At 38.7% G+C, this 20,364-nt stretch overlaps 1 protein-coding gene across 14 annotated transcripts in view; it reads left to right on the top strand.

The window, feature by feature from the left end:
• UNC80 (unc-80 homolog, NALCN channel complex subunit) overlaps positions 1 to 20,364 on the top strand; it is a 230,194-nt gene that overhangs the window by 104,302 nt on the left and 105,528 nt on the right. For 10 of the 14 annotated variants that reach the window (XM_027566280.1, XM_027566179.1, XM_027566218.1 and 7 more), the window contains exons 23-26: positions 2,542 to 2,754; positions 7,325 to 7,496; positions 11,339 to 11,472; positions 18,383 to 18,548. In XM_027566280.1, coding sequence (XP_027422081.1) covers positions 2,542 to 2,754; positions 7,325 to 7,496; positions 11,339 to 11,472; positions 18,383 to 18,548 — 685 coding nt within the window. The remainder of the gene's footprint in view (positions 1 to 2,541; positions 2,755 to 7,324; positions 7,497 to 11,338; positions 11,473 to 18,382; positions 18,549 to 20,364) is intronic. The other 4 variants (XM_027566214.1, XM_027566236.1, XM_027566265.1 and 1 more) reach the window with 1 other exon arrangement.

Consider the following 20,364-nt stretch of genomic DNA (forward strand, 5'->3'; position numbering starts at 1 on the left):
GTCCATCTTTTATTAATGATAGATGTTCATCATTGTGTTTATCTTCTATTCTGCCTTAGATTAACTGCACATAGATTAACTTTATCTTCAATGGCAATATGTCATATTTTTTGTAAAATTAAGTCCCAACATAATTAAATTTCTTACTAGGATTCTTGATAGTTTCATTTAAGTTGTAAACAATGGAAAAATGCTTAAAGGGCTAACTTGCTTGAAACATCCAGGGTATTTGAGATAGTGTGTTACCAGACAGTATGAAGTAACTGCCTCTGCCTGAAGAGGAAGGATTAAGGAAATCTTCTTAGAGGAGATAACTAAACTGAAGCTTACAAGTGAGAATCTGCTAGATAGAAAAGGGGCTTAAAGGCTCTGCAAGTGATGGAAACAAAACATGGAAAGGTATGAGATGTCATATCTGGGAGACTAACCAGTTTGACATAAGTGGATCACAGAGCACTTGAGGTGAGGATAGGGAGAGAAATGAACAAAACAGCAAAGGTCAGTTGCCTTTATTCATTGATGATTCAGATGGATGGACCATAAAATATATTTTAAATGGGAAAATTATGTGCTTACTTGTGTTTTACATGACATTAATGTTCCATTTTTAAACAGTAACTTTCTACATGCATTCTAGAAATCGTCTGTTCCCCAGGTGTGTATATGAGCATGAATTAAGATCTTGAAGATAGCAAAGAGGTACAGATCTGAGCATGAGAGACCTGAAAATGAATCTCATGTCTGCTTCTTCCCAGCAACATAAGAGTGGAAAAGTTATACCTCGTATTAAAAAACATTAAAATGAGGATATTATTTCATAGGGTTGTTATGATAATTAAGAATTACAATTTATAAAAACTAGTTGGAACATAATTGATATTCTCTATACATTAGCACCTATTTTGACATTATAGATTGAGGCATTGTTAAGAATGCTATTACTTGAATCATGAAAACTGTTTCCATTTGAAAATATGTGGGACATGGGACATGGGATTCATTAGGTAACTCTAAGATGATAGCAAGGGCTTCCCCCTGATAGCTCATCTGGTAAAGAATCCACCTGCAATGTAGGAGACCCCAGTTCAACTCCTGGGTCAAGAAGATCCCTGGAGAAGGGATAGGCTACCCACTCCAGTATTCTTGGGCTTCCCTTGTGGCTTAGCTAGTAAAGAATCTGCTTTCAATGTGGGAGACCTAGGTTTGATCCCTGGGTTAGGAAGATCCCCTGGAGAAGGGAAAGGCTACCCACTCCAGTATTCTGGCCTGGAGAATTCCATGGACTGTATAGTCCTTGGGTTTGCAAAGAATCAGACATGATTTAGCAACTTTCACTTTCAAGATGATAGCAAATATTGTTATATATATATATATATTTTAACTGACACAAGTAAATGTTTGATGTATGTATTTTTTGTGACCTGTTGACCTATGGGAAACTTCACATTCTTTCCCATATTAAATTTTTCTTGGCTTCTAAAGAGTAGATATCTTACTCTTATAAGTTTCTGGATATTAACAAAAAGTTCTTGCTTTTATTTTTCAAGCACATCTTGACAAGACGGAGTCATATTTTTGTTTTCCTGAAGAAATGCTGTTTTTCATTTACCAATTAAGCAATTTCCTCTTTGTCAAACATTTTCAATTGAAACCATTCCTATTTAAGCAGAATTTGATCTGTTTATGAAAAATTAGAGAAAGAGACTAACTCAACCGAGTTTATTTATTCATTCATTCATTTATTTGTTTTTTTCTCATTTCAGGCCCCATTTTATTCTGTTTATCCTCACAACTCAGCCTGATATAGTAAGCTCTTCTTTTTCTTATTAGCCAAAGTGAGAGAGCAGTTGCATGTCCTTTGAGTTTGTGGAAGGTCCTTAAAAAACTGACATCTTTGGTTAATCTACATCTAGTTCTAGAAATTGAATATATGTTTTCATCATGCTAATTTTAGGTTTAAAAAAGCTTCATATTTAAAATCTCCTTATTAAAAGTGATTTCACACTCAAATCCCCACTGTCTCTGAAATATGAAAAGATAGAGTCATGGAATTACTTGAGATTCTCCAAAAGGAGAAAAGTACATGCAGAAACCGACTTAAAATGTCTCATTATTCAATACTCAAATTTGCCTTCATGGATTCATTTTCCAGATTTCCCACTACTACTGTAACCATGTTAACACTACCCTGGGAAATATCGCTGCTGCTGCTAAGTCGCTCAATTGTGTCTGACTCTTTGTGACCCTAGGGACTGTAGCCCGCCAGGCTCCTCTGTCCATGGGATTCTCCAGGCAAGAATACTGGAGTGGGCTGTCATTTCCTTCTCCAGGGGATCTTCCTGACTTAGGGATCAAATCCCTGTCTCCTGTGGCTCCTGCGTTGCAAGTGGATTCCTTACTGCTGAGCCACAGGGGAAATATGGCTAAACCAAATCAAAATACAAAGGCAAAAATAAGCTAAGAGTACATAGGCATTGGCTTTAAGGTCAGATTCATTGTTTCTTAATCCCACATTACTCTTTCCTTAACAACCCTACTCAGGAAGCACCGGTGGTAGCCAGAGCAGCATTGTTCCTGGAATGTGCCCGTTTTGTGCACCGCTGCAACCGTGGCAACTGGCCAGAGTGGATGAAAGGACATCATGTGAACATCACTAAGAAAGGCCTTTCCAGGGGACGGTCCCCCATTGTGGGCAACAAGCGGAACCAGAAGTTGCAGTGGAATGCTGCCAAGCTCTTCTACCAGTGGGGAGACGTGAGCTTTTGATTTTCTTCTATAAAAATTAGGCCGAGTAAAGTGAAGACGTTTTGAGTTTCTGTTTGTTCATTTGTTTGGGAGATAATCTGAGTATCTGTTATGTACCAAGCACTGAACAAAACATTTCAGGGGGAAATAATTCATTTAATCTTCCCAATAAATCTACAAAGTTAGACATTATTATCTCTTCTGGCTCCCTTTCTGATCCTCTGCCTCTTTCCTCCCTGTAAATGTAAACATTCTCAGCATCTCTTATCAGTTCTTCCTGTATAATCTCCACCAGGATTGCATTTATTCCTGTGTTAGAGCTAGAAGTACCCAGTTCTCTATCCATAGCACTTTTCAGATCCCTGACCAACTTCACCAACTGTACTTTGGAGGCATTTACTTAATGTTCTGAAACTAAATCTGACCAAACTGAAATGCTTCTCTCCATTTAAACACACCCCCATCTGTAACCCCTCTTGAATTTTCTATTCTTTTTGATAGAACTACCATCATCTGAAATGACAGTCTTTAAACATATTCTCAACCTCCTTTCCTTATTGATTCCACCTCTTCCGTGTCACTGATGCCCTTTGAGGTCAGATCTTCATTACTTCTCCTCTGTGTGACTAAAGTATTTTCCTATTTGGTTTCCTCCCACAATCTCCCCTCTCTGACCCATCCTACACACTGCCAATAAAATCTCCCTTTGGCATAGCCCGTCTAAAAGCAGAACATTCATATCTCATCTCCCAGCCTCCAGACTCTCTCCTTCCAATTCATTCTCCAAACTGCTGTCAGAATGATTAGGCTAAAATGCAAATCACGGTATAGTGCTTCAGTGGCCCTCCTTTTCCCTGGGGATAAAAACCCAAATTGCTCAGCCTGGCATCTCAGCTCTTTCCACAACCTTTATTCAAATCACACCAAGATTATAGATGATGAAGTCAATGAGCTGATGTACCTAAAGGACATTTATCTCAATCCTTTACATCTAAGAGGTGTTCAATGATAAGTTATGATACTAAATTTTGAAAGCAGGATAAATGGTTTGTCTCTACATTTTTAGACAGCTAGCATGGTGTCCCTGGAAGGAGTGATAACGCTTCTCCCCTGCTCAAAAACTGCCTTTCATCCTTCAGAATGCAAAATGAAGTCCAGCTTCAAGAACTGTGGAATCTGGTCCCGATTTACCTTTCCAAGCCCTCAGGCACATTATTTCTGCTCAGAAAATGGTGCTTCAACCAAGTGGCTTAGTTGATAGTCTCTGAACACGTCAGTGCATGTCTCTGAATATGGGTCTTTGGGAACTCTCCATCTGAAATATCTGCTTTTCCCTTTCCCATTAGCCTAACACCAATTCTTGAGAATCTATGTTTGAATCCCAGTTCAAGGCTGCTGAGTGACCTTGAGCAGGTTTTTCAACCTAACTTTCCTAATTGCCAACAGTGATACTTCTTTATGAAAGTTTATAATCTACTCAGGCATATTAATAAAGATACTGATGCACTATAACAGTTTATTCAACTTTATGTTTTATTTAATAACTAGCAAACTACCTCGCATAATAAATATTTGATGAATGAAGAAGGAATAATCATATCCCTAAGGCACTTTTCTTGTCTTGAAAGAGATGTAGAGCTCTAAATTATTATTTAGATATTTTATATTATCCCAAGTAAGTTCATTTTTTGAGAAACCTTCTAAGTTTTGTGAACTGTGGGTTTAACTTAAATTGCTTGGTTTCAGAATCTGGGGGAGATCAATGTAGATTTTTTCTCCCCTTGACTCTCACTATTAAGTCTTCTGGCTTTGCTCAGACTCATAATTCCTTGTTTCCTTCTGTTGGGGGAGTGTGTAATTTCCTCGGTTCTTTCTCGCCACAGCAAAAATTTGAAGTGACGGACAGACCAGTGTTACAGCCCCATGTAAATTTCCTTGTTACAGCAAAAATTTGAAGCAATGGACGGACCAGTGTTACAGCTTCGTGTTACAGCTCAGTTTTATTAAGAAAGCAAAAGAAAATATATCCTTGAGGTGTGAGAGGGAGTCGACCCAGAAGACTCAAAGAGAAGAGAAGCAAGCCTCCAGCTCAATTTTGGTTCCTCTTTTCATAGGTTTTTTCTCCTCCCCCTGGGCCTGCCCTATGTAAACTGGGCTAGCCAGGAGTGCTGTTGGTTTTACCTGAGGTCCTTACTCCTGTCCTCAGACCTTCCTTTGTTCTGTTTTCACAGGCTTTTCCCTTCTTTGTCTTTTAGCCACCGCCATTCTGGACTCCTTTTTCCTATTCTAACCACCTAACACTTCTTTAGAATTTCTAAAATAGTAGCATCAGGACAAGGCTTTCTGTTGAGGTGGTGGTTTTTGCTTTCACGTTTTGTTTTGTTTGCTTAAAACTTCTCAAGTTAGCAACTGACCTGCATTTCTTTTGTATTGATGTGGTTTTTGTTACTCCTCAATTGCAGACTTTAAGGAGACCCCTTTGTTCTCAAATAACCAAGATGTTCAAACAAAGTGTGTTTTTATTTGAAGAGCTCTAGACATATCTTTTGAGCTTCCCAGGTGGCTCAGTGGTAAGGAATCCACCTGCCAACGCAGGAGACACAGAAAATGTGGGTTCAATCCCTGGGTCAGGAAGATTCCCTGAAGTAGGAAATGGCAACCTGCTCCAGTATTCTTACCTGGAAAATTCTATCGACAGAGGAGCCTTACAGGCTATTGTCCATAGGATCGTTAAGTGTCAGATGCGACAGCATGCACATGCACACACGGACATATTTTTGTAACTTTCCAACAGAAAATCAAATCTCTTGCATGCCCAGAATTTAGTCGTTTTTCTAAATATTTGAAAAGGATGATGCGGGAGGGAAGAAGAAAATTAGCTGGAATTTTGTTCTTACCAATGCACAGAGTAATCACACTGTCAGACCAAGTTCAGTGCTCATTTTATCTTTTTGAGTCTTTTTCCTATGTATGTGTCTCTTCTTTTATTCTATACAACATGTAATTAGAATGTGAAAGGAATTAGAGGTAGCATATTTTGTCTCTTTTCTGGGGGGAAATTCTTTTTTTAAAATCAGACGTTAGTACATGATGACTCCGAAGAACAGATAGTAAGCATTGGTTTTGTGAATACCTTATAAAAGCCAATGTTGTTTATGTGTGGAGGTAAAAGTCATGTTTCTAATGTTGATGTTCAGGACACTATCAAAAGAATAGCTAATATTTCAAAAGAATAGTTAATATTTCTAATTCATAGCATATCATGAGGGGGAAACAAAGTCTATAAGAAAATTTTGATTGCATATATGATGAAAGATACAAATAAAATTGCAGTTCTAGAAGTCATGCCAGCCTCCAAATTCATTAGCATAACACTGCTATCCTCATAAAATTGCATGATCAGAAACATTCTGAGGAAATGTGACTTCTTATTTTTTGCTGCAGCAAAATCCTCCATTAAAAACAACTATACAGGACTTCCCTGATGGTCCAGTGGTTAACACTCTGCACTTCCAATGCAAGAAGCATGGGTTAGATGGGGAAATAATGGAAACAGTGGGAGACTTTATTTTGGGGGCTCCAAAATCACTGCAGATGGTGACTCCAGCCATGAAATTAAAAGACACTTGCTCCTTGGAAGAAAAGCTGTGACCAACCTAGACAGCATATTAAAAAGCAGAGACATTACTTTACCAACAAAGGTCTGTCTAGTCAAAGCTATGGTTTTTCCAGTAGTCATTTATGGATGTGAGAGTTGGACCATAAAGAAAGCTGAGCACTGAAGAATTGATGCTTTTGAACTGTGGTGTTGGAGAAGACCCTTGAGAGTCCCTTGGACTGCAAAAGATCCAACCAGTCCATCATAAAGGAAATCAGTCCTGAATATTCATTAAGAGGACTAATGCTGAAGCTGAAACTGCAATACTTTGGCCACCTGATGTGAAGAACTGACTCATAGGAAAAGCCCCCGATGCTGGTAAAGATTGAAGGCGGTAGGAGAAGGGGACGACAGAGGATGAGATGGTTGGATGGCATCATCAACTTGATAGACATGAGTTTGAGCAAGCTTTGAGAGTTGGTTGTGAACAGGGAGGCCTGGCATGCTGTGGTCTGTGGGGTCACAAAGAGTCAGACATGACTGAGCAACTGAACTGAACTGGAGAACTAAGATCCCATTGCCATGCAGCATGGCCAGAAAAAAAAAAAAAAAAAAAACTTTTTAAATAAATAAAAATAGTTAAAAGAAAATACAACTGCATACTCCCTTATGTGAGATCTATAAAATAAATGACCTTTGAGGAATAAAAATACTTTCAGAAAAAGTTTTGTGTGAGAATAAATACCATTCCAGTTCCTATAAGTCTTTAGGCTCAATGACCTTGGAGACAGCATTAGTGCCTTCCTTCCCTGGATTCCCATGTTGGGAAATGTGGTGGTAACAACACTATGGCAAACAGAGGAAACTTACGCTGAAGACAATCCCCATGAATTGATTGCCGACGACCTCTGTAATGTGAGAACCTCTTTTACAGTCTGACATATACCTCACACTGTTTCATTCTTTTTCTGTTCATGGTAGGCAATCGGCGTCCGGCTGAATGAGCTGTGTCATGGGGAAAGTGAGAGTCCAGCCAACCTGCTGGGTATCATTTATGATGAGGAGACCAAGAGGAGACTGAGAAAGGAGGATGAGGAGGAAGACTTTTTAGATGACAGTAAGGAGACTCCCTTTACTACAAGAACCCCTGCTTGTAAGAATCTCTGCTTTAGGAGCACGTAATATTTCTCTTTCCTCTTTCACATTCTTACCACCTTCCCATGTCTTCCACTGTACCTTCTCCCCTATTCCCTGTGCATGGATGTGAGCATGTGCATAAAACCCACAAAGTGAGGGCAGGAACCAGAGGAGAAGACTATAGACAGGAGCAAAGAGCTGTAGGCCATATGAAACATTCATTGCTTTGTGGTCTCTGACTCCTAATATTGTAAATGTCAAGATCAGTTTTAGTCCTCCGTGAGAAAAGGAAATTGTGGGAAAGTGCTGTTCCAGAAAAGGATTTGGTCAGGTTTTGTGTTTTTTCATTACTCTTGAAGATATAAAAAAGGGCTAGACCAAATGAAATTAAACACAAAAAGCTTCTCAAATCGCTAAAATATTAAAATACTTAATCATAGTTTATTATCATATTTAACATGAAATTCAAAATTTAAGGTTCCGATTATCTGAACTATGAATGTTTGATTTACTGTACTTATTTATTAAAAGTATAATTGAGTCCCATCATAGAAGAATAGAGACAAAGAGATTCCTGAACATCTTTTTTAACACCATTTTGTGCATATGTGTGTTCTATACCATACAAGCTTATGAGTATGTGTACCACTGTTTTTTATGGAGTAGCAAATTCCAGTATAGTTTTGGAATGAGTATCATTAACTGATGAAGACACTGAGGTCTCTTCCTTTTGACCTACCCTAGTGATTTGAAATGCAGATTCCCTGATGATGTCTTAAGGATTATCCTTAGTTAAGTGATGCCAAACCTACTTTATCTCTAAAGGCATGAAATATAAAAGGATGGCTAGAGTGTAATATTAGACAGAACTAAATAATAATCAAAAAAAACATATTGTCTTCTACTTTCATACCAATAATTTTTTTGCATTTTTCCATCATTTTGCTCTTTCTCTGCTGCTGCTGCTGCTAAGTCACTTCATCATGTCCCACTCTGTGCGACCCCATAGACGGGAGCCTACCAGGCTCCTCTGTCCCTGGGATTCTTCAGGCAAGAACACTGGAATGGATTGCCGTTTCCTTCAAATCAAAGAAAATCTTCTTGACTTAACTGTTGACAAAACACCGAATTCTGATGTTAGTCTTTTAACCTAATGATGAAAGTTGTTCCCAAAGATTCCCTCAAGTTCACAAGAGTCTAGGTTATCCTAGAAAGACTCACGAAATTGGGTCTGATTTGTAGTAGGACTTGAGGATAATCCAGCAACCACAGAATCTAGTTTAGGCCTGCCAGGAGACATCCCCAAACTGCCCCGGATCTCCTAGGGGTCCTTCAGAACAGAGAGAAGCCAAAGCCACGTTAGATGGAAATAGCTTCATAGGCCAGAATGTTCTCACATCTCCATGAGACCGCATAAGTATCACTGGTGATATGGTATGCTTGGTATAACAGTTTTTTGGTGAGACTATTTATAAGTCAGTAATTGTTCCCTATAACAGAATATTTCAGATGATACTTATGAGAAAGCCTGGACTAAGACCAAGCTCATTGTCTATGGGACTGACAAGAAGAATCTAGATGATATCCTTAGGATTACAAGCACAGATCCAGAAGTTTATACTAAATAACTAGTGTTCAATTATGTTTTAAAAAACAGTTGCACATCTAGGCAAGTTCAAGCATCATGTAGACTCTAGAACATTCATTCAATGAATATAAGATTGGAATATCTTCTTTAGTTCCACTTTTAAGTCAATACATAGCTCAGTTTGCATTTTAAAAATAATTATGGTATAAGCAAGTATCAGTCTGGAAACAATAGAGAAGTTTGTCTTTTTCATTCCTTTTTTTTAGTACCATTTTTAAAATTTTTATTTATTTTAATTGGAGGCTAATTACTCTACAATATTGTGGTGGTTTTTGCCATACATTCACATGGATCAGCCATGCGTGTACATGTGTTCCCCATCCTGACCCTCCCTTCCACCTCCCTCCCCATCTCATCCCTCAGGGTCATCCCAGCACACCAGCCCTGAGCACCCTGTCTCATGCATTGAACCTGGACTGGCGATCTATTTCACATATGATAATATACATGTTTCAATGCTATTCTTTAAAATCATCCCACCCTTGCCTTCTCCCACAGAGTCCAAAAGTCTGTTCTTTACATCTGTTTCTCTTTTGCTGTCTCACATATAGGGTTATCGTTACCATCTTTCTAAATTCCATATATATGCATTAATATACTGTATTGGTGTTTTTCTTTCTGAGTTACTTCGCTCTGTATAATAGGCTCCAGTTTCATCCACCTCACTAGAACTGATTCAAATGCATTATTTTTAATAGCTGAGTAATATTCCGTTGCGTATATGTACCACAGCTTTCTTATCCATTCGTCTGCTGATGGACATCTAGGTTGCTTACACGTCCTGGCTATTGTAAACAGTGCTTTTTCATTCTTAATAAGAGGCAATGTCCCCAGCCACATATTACCTCTGTGGAAAATATAATGGTTTTCATGGGGAAGCAATAGCCAGATATGGTCAGAAAAACCATAATTCTACCCACTATCAATATAAGCCATGATTGTATATTATAGCAATTATGAAAGCCAAATACACAGGAAATATTTTAGAGCTATTTAAAGATATTTTCGGAGAAGGCAATGGCGCCCCACTCCAGTACTCTTGCCTGGAAAATCCCATGGACGGAGGAGCCTGGTAGGATGCAGTCCATGGGGTCGCTAGAGTCAGACACAACTGAGCGACTTCACTTTCACTTTTCACTTTCACGCATTGGAGAAGGAAATGGCAACCCACTCCAGTGTTCTTGCCTGGAGAATCCCAGGGATGGGGAAGCCTGGTGGGCTGCCGTCTATGGGGTCGCACAGAGTCGGACACGAATGAAGTGACTTCGCAGCAGCAGCAGCAAAGATATTTTTAGGAAGGTTAATATGTAATGATATAGTTATTGCTTGATAAGTTGATTCATTCAAACTATTTTCTTCTAAGGGAGACATGTCTTTGTCTTCTTTTCTGAACACTGATAAGTAATCAATATATTTCTCCATTTTTGTGATGTCATGTATCTGAGAACTAATCCTGAGGATTTAAGTCTCTATAGTGTCACCTTGGCCATTATCTGCCTTTATAACAAAATCCATTTTTTGGTCTATGGTGGATACAACATTTAACTCATTCAGAGACTGGTGTTCTTCAAAGCAAAGGAGAATATTTGCATATTCTAGTATAGCTATTCCTTAATATGACAGGCTAGCTTGTATAAACTGTATAACATGGGTGATCAAGTAAATAAGTCTTGTTTATGCTACAGAAACACATCTGGGATAAAGCTGAAACAACTTCACTGCCCTAAGAACATTAAGATAGCCATCTCTTACAAAGTGAGCAGACAGGACTTTTGTAGTTCCAAATCTATTCACGGGCCTATACCATGAATAAATCTGATTGTATAGGTACGTGAAAATCTGGCAAGGCTGCTTTCTGTTTTTGTTTTCATTAAAAGGCTTTCCGGCCTAGTGGAGCTGCATTTTGTTTCCCTATAATGCCTTGAGGAAAATAATTCTTACTGACTGACATTTTAATACTGAGGTATTTGTTCCAGAATTGCAAAATGGAGGAAAAAAGAGGTGTAGTGTGATGTATAGATTATGCTAAAGGGACCGGGTAAATTGAACATGTACAGGTGACACCCTCATTTACAGTTTCATTTTGCACATGGATAGGTAACATTCTCATATACAATTTGATTTTACACATGTGTAGCTATCTCCATCAAACTGTGCCTCTGTATTTTTTATTGGTTGTTCGCTTATGAAAGAACTCTTTCCTTCCACAGGTACTGTGAACCCCTCTAAATGTGGCTGCCCCTTTGCCTTGAAGATGGCAGCCTGCCAGCTTCTCCTGGAGATTACCACGTTCCTACGAGAGACCTTTTCATGTCTGCCCAGACCACGCACTGAGCCTCTGATGGTTAGTGAAGCTTATTAATAATGAGGCTACTTGGAGAGTCCAGCCAGGTGGCTTGGTTTTCAGTAGTCACAATTTCCTCAAATATTCAATGAACAAATGTATCATATAGTTTAAAAATTCAACAAAGGGATTTTCATATATAAAAAGAATATTTCTTTTTATCTCTTAAAAAACTGAAAATTGACCTTAAAATCACAAAAGACTGCACCACTGGGTAGTGTCTAATTGATTACTGTCAGTTAACCTAGGAATGTCTAAGAACCTTTATACGTTCCTTTATTCTGCAAACTATGAGGAGTTTTATAGCCAGCATTTTCCAGAAATCACTGATAGGTTTGTTTTTTTCATGCTCAGTTCAGTTCAGTTGCTCAGTCGTGTCCGACTCTTTGCAACCCCATGGACTGCAGCATGCCAGGCTTCCCTGTCCATCACCAACTTCCAGAGCTTACTCAAACTCATGTCCATTGATTCGGTGATGCCATCCAACCATCTCATCCTCTGTCATCCCCTTTTCCTCCTACGTTCAATCTTTCCCAGCATCAGGGTATTTTCTAGTGAGTCAGTTCTTTGCATCACGTGGTCAAAGTATTGGAGTTTCAGCTTCAGCATCAGTCCTTCCAATGAATATTCAGGACTGATTTCCTTTAGGATGGACGGGTTGGATCTCCTTGCAGTCCAAGGGACTCTCAAGAGTCTTCTCCAATACCACAGTTCAAAAGCATCAATTCTTTGGTGCTCAGCTTTCTTTGTAGTCCAACTCTCACATCCATATATGACTCCTAGAAAAACCGTACCAACAATTCATAAATTTATGTGCTTCCAGTGAATTTTCTCATTTAAATTATGAATGAAAATACTCAAGTCTTTAGCATGTAAATGTCTCTGAACAAATATTTTATTCCTGCAGCATTTCTTATGGATACAGATAGGCAGAAAAAGACCATGTGTGCATGCACACACACACACACACACGCACATGCACACACACACGTGCACAGAAACACAAAGACCCACAGGCAGGCATACATACAGACACACTTGTATGCTATCAGGGCCTGATTTTTTTAATTTAAGATACAAATTCTGGCAAGAGCCAAGAGTCATCACAAAGCACTTTGGACAGAGGCCCATCTCAGAGCCGACTTTCTTGGCCCTTTGTTCTCTAATGGGCACCATGTTTCCAGTGGTTCTTTTATCATAGGCCTTACCTGACCAGAGCTGAGGAACCAGACAAATTCCTTTTTTTCTCCCCTTTACACAAAACTTAGAGTACCAGAGAAACTGTTACACTAACAATCTATGTGCTTCCATTTAGGTGAATTTTACAGTGTGCCAACTCTCCTGCTGTTTTGAAACAAACTCAGTATGAGCAAGACCCTACTGCAGTCCCGGGGGGTTGGAGGTTGGCATGAGGAATGGAACCAAAAAATCAGTGCTCTGGTATTCCTGAACTGTTCCTCTAACTTTGGTTTCCAGTGTCTGCACAGCCCATTTCCTCACACTCTAAAACATAAAATGGAACTCTTTGTAGGTAAAATATGTTTTCAAGAGAAACGTGTCCACATTTGGACTGTGAAACTGCACCGTTTAAATACTATCAAATGGAGTTCCTCCTACAGACCTTATTTAATTTCATGTTATCCTGAACCTTTATTTTTCTGAATTGTCACCTTCACAATTATATTGAGACTACTCTTAAAAACCAAGTAAGTCAGCCACTTAAGCGTGTTTAAAGTCAAGATTAATCTATAGGCCTCTATGAGTGTTATTAATATCAATATTCTAATTATACTGACGTCTTTGTAAAAGCTCAGAAACACATCTGTTAAATTTTCAGATTTTCATTTTTTATTTATTTTTTAATATTTATTTGGGTGAGCCAGGTCTTAGTTACAGCATGTAGCATCTTTAGGTGTGGCAAGCAAGCTCTTAGTTACAGCATGTGGAATCTAATTCCCTGACCAGGGATTGAACTTGGGCCCCCTGTGCTGGGTGTATGGCGTCTTAGCCACTGGACCACCAGGGAAGTCCAAATTTTCAGATTTTTAAAGGTCATCGTTTTGACTTATAGTGATTTAAAAAAGATAAGAACCTTAAAGTTTGATTCAGTTATTTTTGTTCTTTCAACACTATACAGCTATACTGTTCCTTATTATTATAACAAATTTGTTTTTTAAGAAAATTAATCAAATCTTTAAAAAATGACTGTATAATCAACTGGCTGTCTAGTAGAAAATGCCAAAAAATTAAACTAAAACAGAGGCTGCAGTTATTCAATCAATAAGAGGAAATTTTTCATTGCCTTTAACTAGGTCTCATAAATCTTTTATTCATTGAACTATAACTTTTATTGTCAAGTATAGGTTCATAAATTTGGGGGGGATGTGACCTTTGGAAAACGGGAAAGAGCTCATGTTTAATCTATGTAACTATAGTTGATGATAAAGAAAACTCAAATCACATTTTTAACTATTACAGAAAAAACAGTATCATAAAGCCATTTGACTAACACAGAAGCTATAAATGCTTGAAATAGGTTTTTTAAGAAGTTGTACAAAACAGTAAATCTAACAAGCTAAGCATAAATACCATTAAAATGAAATATCTAAAATTTTAACAAAACACTTGCTGTAAGAGTATTTATAGATTTGGGGGATATTTTACTAATTCAATAACATTTTTAACAGCAGAAAAATAAATAGCTACCTGAATGTACAGAATAATAAAAGTATAAGCTAGAAAAATAATCACATTAGAAACTATATTCTAGGATCTGAGACTTGAGGAGGGGGGAAGATAGGGAACATAAATGTTCTACCAAGAAAGTCTTTCTGATAGAAATGTCCTAAGATCATTTCCCTGTGAAATATTTGTTTGAAAAAGTCCTGTTTATATCCGAAGTGTGCAAGAGAAAGGGGCTTCCCAGGTGGTATTAGTGGTAAAAAATCTGCCTTACAAAGCAGGAGACATAAGAGATGCAAGTTCAGTCCTTGGGTTGGGAAGATCCCCTGGAGGAAGACATGGCAACCCTCTCCAGTATTCTTGTGTGGAGAGTCCTATGAACAGAGGAGCCTGGCAGGTTACAGTCCATGAGGTTGCAAAGAGTCGGACATGACCTAGCACACACGAGGAAGAAAAGGCAAAAGAGCCTAAAATGCAATAAATAAGTTAATTTGATAGAGCTAGGCAATCTCAGGAGGTCACTCACTGGATAGTGGGGAGTGGAGGTAAGTGAAAAGGAAAATTAATATCAGCTAAAAATATATTTTTACCAACTTAACAATTTTTTTCCATCTACATCCCTAGATGGAACTTAGTGTATTTGTTTCTCCCCCCATAATGACTTCTGGTAGCATTTTTATTCTCTCTTTTTGTAAACCATCAGATCAGATCAGTCGCTCAGTCGTGTCTGACTCTTTGCAACCCCATGAATCGCAGCACGCCAGGCCTCCCTGTCCAACACCAACTCCCGGAGTTCACTGAGACTCATGTCCATCGAGTCAGTGATGCCATCCAGCCATCTTATCCTCTGTCGTCCCCTTCTCCTCCTGCCCCCAATCCCTCCCAGCATCACAGTCTTTTCCAATGAGTCAACTCTTCGCATGAGGCGGCCAAAGTACTGGAGTTTCAGCTTTAGCATCATTCCTTCCAAAGAAATCCCAGGGCTGATCTCCTTCAGAATGGACTGGTTGGATCTCCTTGCAGTCCAAGGGACTCTCAAGAGCTTCTCCAACACCACAGTTCAAAAGCATCAATTCTTTGGTGCTCAGCCTTCTTCACAGTCCAACTCTCACATCCATACCTGACTACTGGAAAAACCATAGCCTTGACTAGACGGACCTTTGTTGCCAAAGTAATGTCTCTACTTTTCAATATGCTATCTAGGTTGGTCATAACTTTCCTTCAAAGGAGTAAGCGTCTTTAATTTCATGGCTGCAGTCACCATCTGTAGTGATTTTGGAGCCCATAAAAATAAAGTCTGACAGTGTTTCCACTGTTTTCCCATCTATTTCCCATGAAGTGATGGGACCAGATGCCATGATCTTCGTTTTCTGAAAGTTGAGCTTTAAACCAACTTTTTCACTCTTCACTTTCACTTTCATCAAGAGGCTTTTTAGTTTCTCTTCACTTTCTGCCATAAGGGTGGTGTCATCTGCATATCTGAGGTTATTGATATTTCTCCTGGCAATCTTGATTCCAGCTTGTGTTTCTTCCAGTCCAGCGTTTCTCATGATGTACTCTGCATATAAGTTAAATAAACAGGGTGACAATATACAGCCTTGATGTACTCCTTTTCCTATTTGGAACCAGTCTGTTGTTCCATGTCCAGTTCTAACTGTTGCTTCCTGACCTGCATACAAATTTCTCAAGAGGCAAGTCAGGTGGTCTGGTATTAAACCATACTCATAAAGAATATCTAGAAAAGGAAAAAGCAGCATTTTTACAAGATTTATCATCTAAAAAAGCATAATAATCCGTTTTTCTTCAAGCAATGATCAACTTCCAAACTTGAAAACACAAAAATTTTTTTAGAGAGTTTTGTCTATAAAACTGCAAATCTATTAAAATGTTTCCCTGTTGAGTTGGTAAAACCAATAACTGATGACCAAGCAGCATGGAATTAAATTAATTCCCATCGGATGCCAAGATGATCCTTAATAACAAAGAAAATGACCATAAAGAAGTCTCTTTACATCTATGTTCACTCATTAGGGAAAACAACATGTTGAATGCCTTTGTATAAGATTGTGCTAGAAACTGTACCAATTGTACCAATGGGATTTAACAAATCACTATAAAGAATACACCACTGGATCCCAAATGCTTCTAAAGTTAAACGATCAGAGTAAAAGTCGTTCAGTTGTGTCCAACTCTTTGCGACCCCATGGACTGTACAGTCCATGGAATTCTCCAGGGCAAAATACTGGAGTGGGTAGCCTTTCCCTTCTCCAGGGGATCTTCCCAAGCAAGGGATTGAACCCAGGTCTCCCATGTTGCGGGCAGATTCTTTACCAGCTGAGCCACCAGGGAAGCCTGATCAGCAGCAAAACACAATTCACATTCATATTTGAAGAGTAGATATGAATATTTGAGAGTTAGGCTATGAGAAAGGGTGGTGTAAAGGGTGCAGAGGTGGGAGTGAGGGTGATGCAGAGATGAATATGCTGTAACAGGAAAACCAACACATGAACAACACACAAGAAAGGAGCAGAGGGCCAACGCTAGCCAAAGAAGGGGCTGGAAAAATCTGAAGGACATTCCTGAAAGAGATCATATATGAACACAGCTTTGAAAGATAAGTAGGGTTTTGACTAGTAGATACAAGAAGTTGGAAGAAATAACTACTTTAGAGAATCAAAATTGTTATTACTTTTTGTCTCAACTAAGAAGCTTATCTAATTAAATTTGGCTGCCAAACTGGAAAGTAGTTAGGTTGTTTTCTTTTTCCTAAAAAGGATTAATTTCAGAGGAGCAATTATATCCTAGAACATTTTTTGACAATGTTAAATAGACTCCATGTGGTTCCTTCTTTTTTCTAGATTTGATACAGTTTTCTGAGTACCAAACTATAACTTCTATTCTTAATTCAAAGGGAAAAGAAACTATAGAGTCTAAAAGTTTCATTTATTAACAACAGTTAAAAGCTTAAGGTTTTAATCTCCGTACAAACTGGGTTTTTCAAAATATCTTTTGTTTTTCAAGCTACTTGAATCTAAGGACTTATTGTGTCATAATTAGAAAAAAATCACTGTATAAAAATAAGGTTAGCATTTTATATATTTTTCATTTATCAGGTCTGAAAGTGTTTTATAGATTAATGATTAAGTATGATCTTCAGCATGAGCGAGTCTCTCTTCATCAAACAAATCAAATGTCCATGCTCACCTCACAGATTGAACTCCTACTAAATACTTATATTCCCTACTTTCGGCTATGGGATCATTCTGTTCATAAGTGGATGGAAAAGGATCCCCTCTTATATTTGAAGTCTTCCTAAAAGAGAAGGAGTGATTCTCCCATTGTCTGATATTGTTATCATACACGAGGTTTCTTAAGCCAGAACTGCCTTTTCCTACCTGTTTGCTGAGCAAGTTTTACTCAATCCTTAGGACTGAATTCCAGCATCACCTTGCTATTTGTTTTCTGTTTATGTTCTGTGATATGATGATTTATAATAAAAAATATATGTTTGGTCTTCATCTGTAGTTCTGGCACAGTATTCCTAAAACCCTTGGAATTTCTTAAGAAGGGTGACCAAGGTGTCTTAATGAGGTGACTTGTGGTATGCCTCTAGATTACCTAAGGATCAGCTGTCACCGAGTGATTAGAAAAATGAAAATTTCAGTCCCACTCCCCTCACCTCTAGGTGGCAATGATTTAATCAATCATGCCTATTTAATGAAACCTCCATAAAAACCCAAAAGGACAGGGTTCAGAGAGCTTCCAGTTGGTGAACATGTGACAATTGGGGAGAACAGTGCCCTTGGATGACTTGGAAGCTTGGTTACCCTCACCCCATTCCTTGCCCTGTGCATTTCTTCCATCTAACTATTGCTGACTATATATATATTTTTTATGATAAACCATTGATCTAGTCAGCAAAATATTTCTCTGGGTTCTGTTACCACCTCTAGCAAATTAACTGAACTGAGGAGGGGTGTTGTTGGAACCTTCAATTTGTAACCAGTTGGTCAGAAGCACAGGTAACAACCTGGGCTTGCAATTGAATCCTTAACCTGTGGATTAAGGAAAATGTTTTCATGGCCACAGTCTGAAACTGGTATAAGGTAGATGGGAATTGGCTATTTCAATGCTGTGTGTGCTACTCAAAATGGAGTGAGGTTTGCCAGAAGACCAATGCAGTGCTGGGGAGACGCCTTCATTCACATGCTCCCCACTGACATTGCAGGACTTGGAGAGCTGCAGACTTCGTTTGGACCCTGAATTAGACCGGCACAGATATGAAAGGAAGATCAGCTTTGCTGGAGTCCTGGATGAAAATGAAGACTCAAAAGATTCCCTTCACAGTAGTAGCCACACCCTCAAATCAGATGCAGGTGTTGAAGAGAAGAAAGGTATGGATAAAGCAAAAATTAATTCATGTTTCTGGGTTTCTCAAGGGATATTTGGTCTGGGTCTAAACTGCAGAACTGTGCACTGAAAGAAATCCAAATTATTGGCTCCATACAGCACTAACAGTGTTCATTCAACTAGGCCATCATGCTAGTTAGGAGTTGAACTCTAGCTCAGCATCTCTCCATACCCCATTGAATATAAGGTACCATTAGTTGTAAAATGAACCATTATTTTATATACCATCTACTGCTACTGCTAAGTCGCTTCAGTCGTGTCCGACTCTGTGCAACCCATAGATGGCAGCCCACTAGGCTCCTCTGTCCCTCGGATTCTCCAGGCAAGAATACTGGAGTGGGTTGCCATTTCCTTCTCCAATGCATGAAAGTGAAAAGTGAAAGTGAAGTCGCTCAGTCGTGCCCAACTACCAGCGACCCCACGGACTGGAGCCCACCAGGCTCCTCAGTCCATGGGACTTTCCAGGCAAGAGTACTGGAGTGGGGTGCCATTGCCTTCTCCGTTTATATACCGTAACAAAGGAAAAATACTCCCCTTTCAGCTCTTACACAATGCTTTCTTATCAATTAATTTGTTTTATTCTTATTGAAAGAAGACTTTCAGATGTAATTAGATGTAGATTTTTATTACCAGTCCGTATGATTCTCTCTGCAGGAAAGTAAACTGATTCGTTTTCCTAAACTATCTGCAATTCAGAGTTCAAATTCTTAATCACTTTTTAACTCAAAATTGTCACTGTCTGTGTTTTTACGTATGATAATGTCCTCTGTGTCATCAGAATGTTAGTAATACATCATTTCTTAAATGAATCTGTAAAGCTCTTGGTGCTTGTTACATAAGCCAATGTGCAGTTGTATGAAGCTAGCCTACCTTCAATTCCTGTTTCAGGAATGTTGCCAAACATACATGACTTACTACTTCACCTACTCCTTCACCCAACTATCATTCAGCTCCTGAGACTTAAAAGACGCTGGCACCCATTTTGTACATTTTGTTGCTGGTGCTTTAGATATTCACACGAACACAAGCAATGGCAAATGTGTCACAAGTACCACTTGGCTCTAGTGATATCTTAAGATGGCATCAATTGTAAGCCAAATCTCAATTTCAGAGATGTTCAAATGTTAAAAAAAAAAAAAGGTGCATCTTAAAATGGTGAAATAGAGTAACTAATTATGTGACCTTGTCCAAGTTTAGCTGCTAAGCCAATTTTCTTCTCTGTAAAATTAGATTATTAACACCTACTACATTGTAATGCTGAGAGCTTAAATGAACAATGGGCTTCCCCGATAGTGCAGTTGTTAAAGAAATCCACCTGCAATGCAGGAGACCCCAGTTCAATCCCTGTGTTGGGAAGATCCCCTGGAGAAGGGATGGGCTACCCACACCAGTATTCTTGGGCTTCCCTAATGGCTCATTGGGTAAAGAATCTGCCTGCAGTGCGGGAGACCTGGGTTCAATCCCTGGGTTGGGAAAATTCCCTGGAGAAGGGAAAGGCTACCCACTCCAGTGTTCTGGCCTGGAGAATTCCATGAGGTCGCAAAGAGTCAGACACGACTGAGCGACTTTCACTTTAACTTAAATGAACAATGCAAGTAAAACATAAACTCAATAAGGACACAGTCTTTAATTAGGAAATAATAAATAATCATCATTGGTTTTTTAAAAATGTGTATTATGAGCATATAGATCAGAACCCAGGCAGAAAATCCTAAATATGAGTTAAAGATTGCAAAGTTTTAAGGTGCTCTTTAAAGCCTCCTTTAAATTGTTAACTTCTCTGATTTTTGTATTTCTTAA

Source organism: Bos indicus x Bos taurus, chromosome 2 (genome assembly GCF_003369695.1).
Source record: "Bos indicus x Bos taurus breed Angus x Brahman F1 hybrid chromosome 2, Bos_hybrid_MaternalHap_v2.0, whole genome shotgun sequence".
In the NCBI taxonomy this organism is placed as follows: Eukaryota; Metazoa; Chordata; class Mammalia; order Artiodactyla; family Bovidae; genus Bos; species Bos indicus x Bos taurus.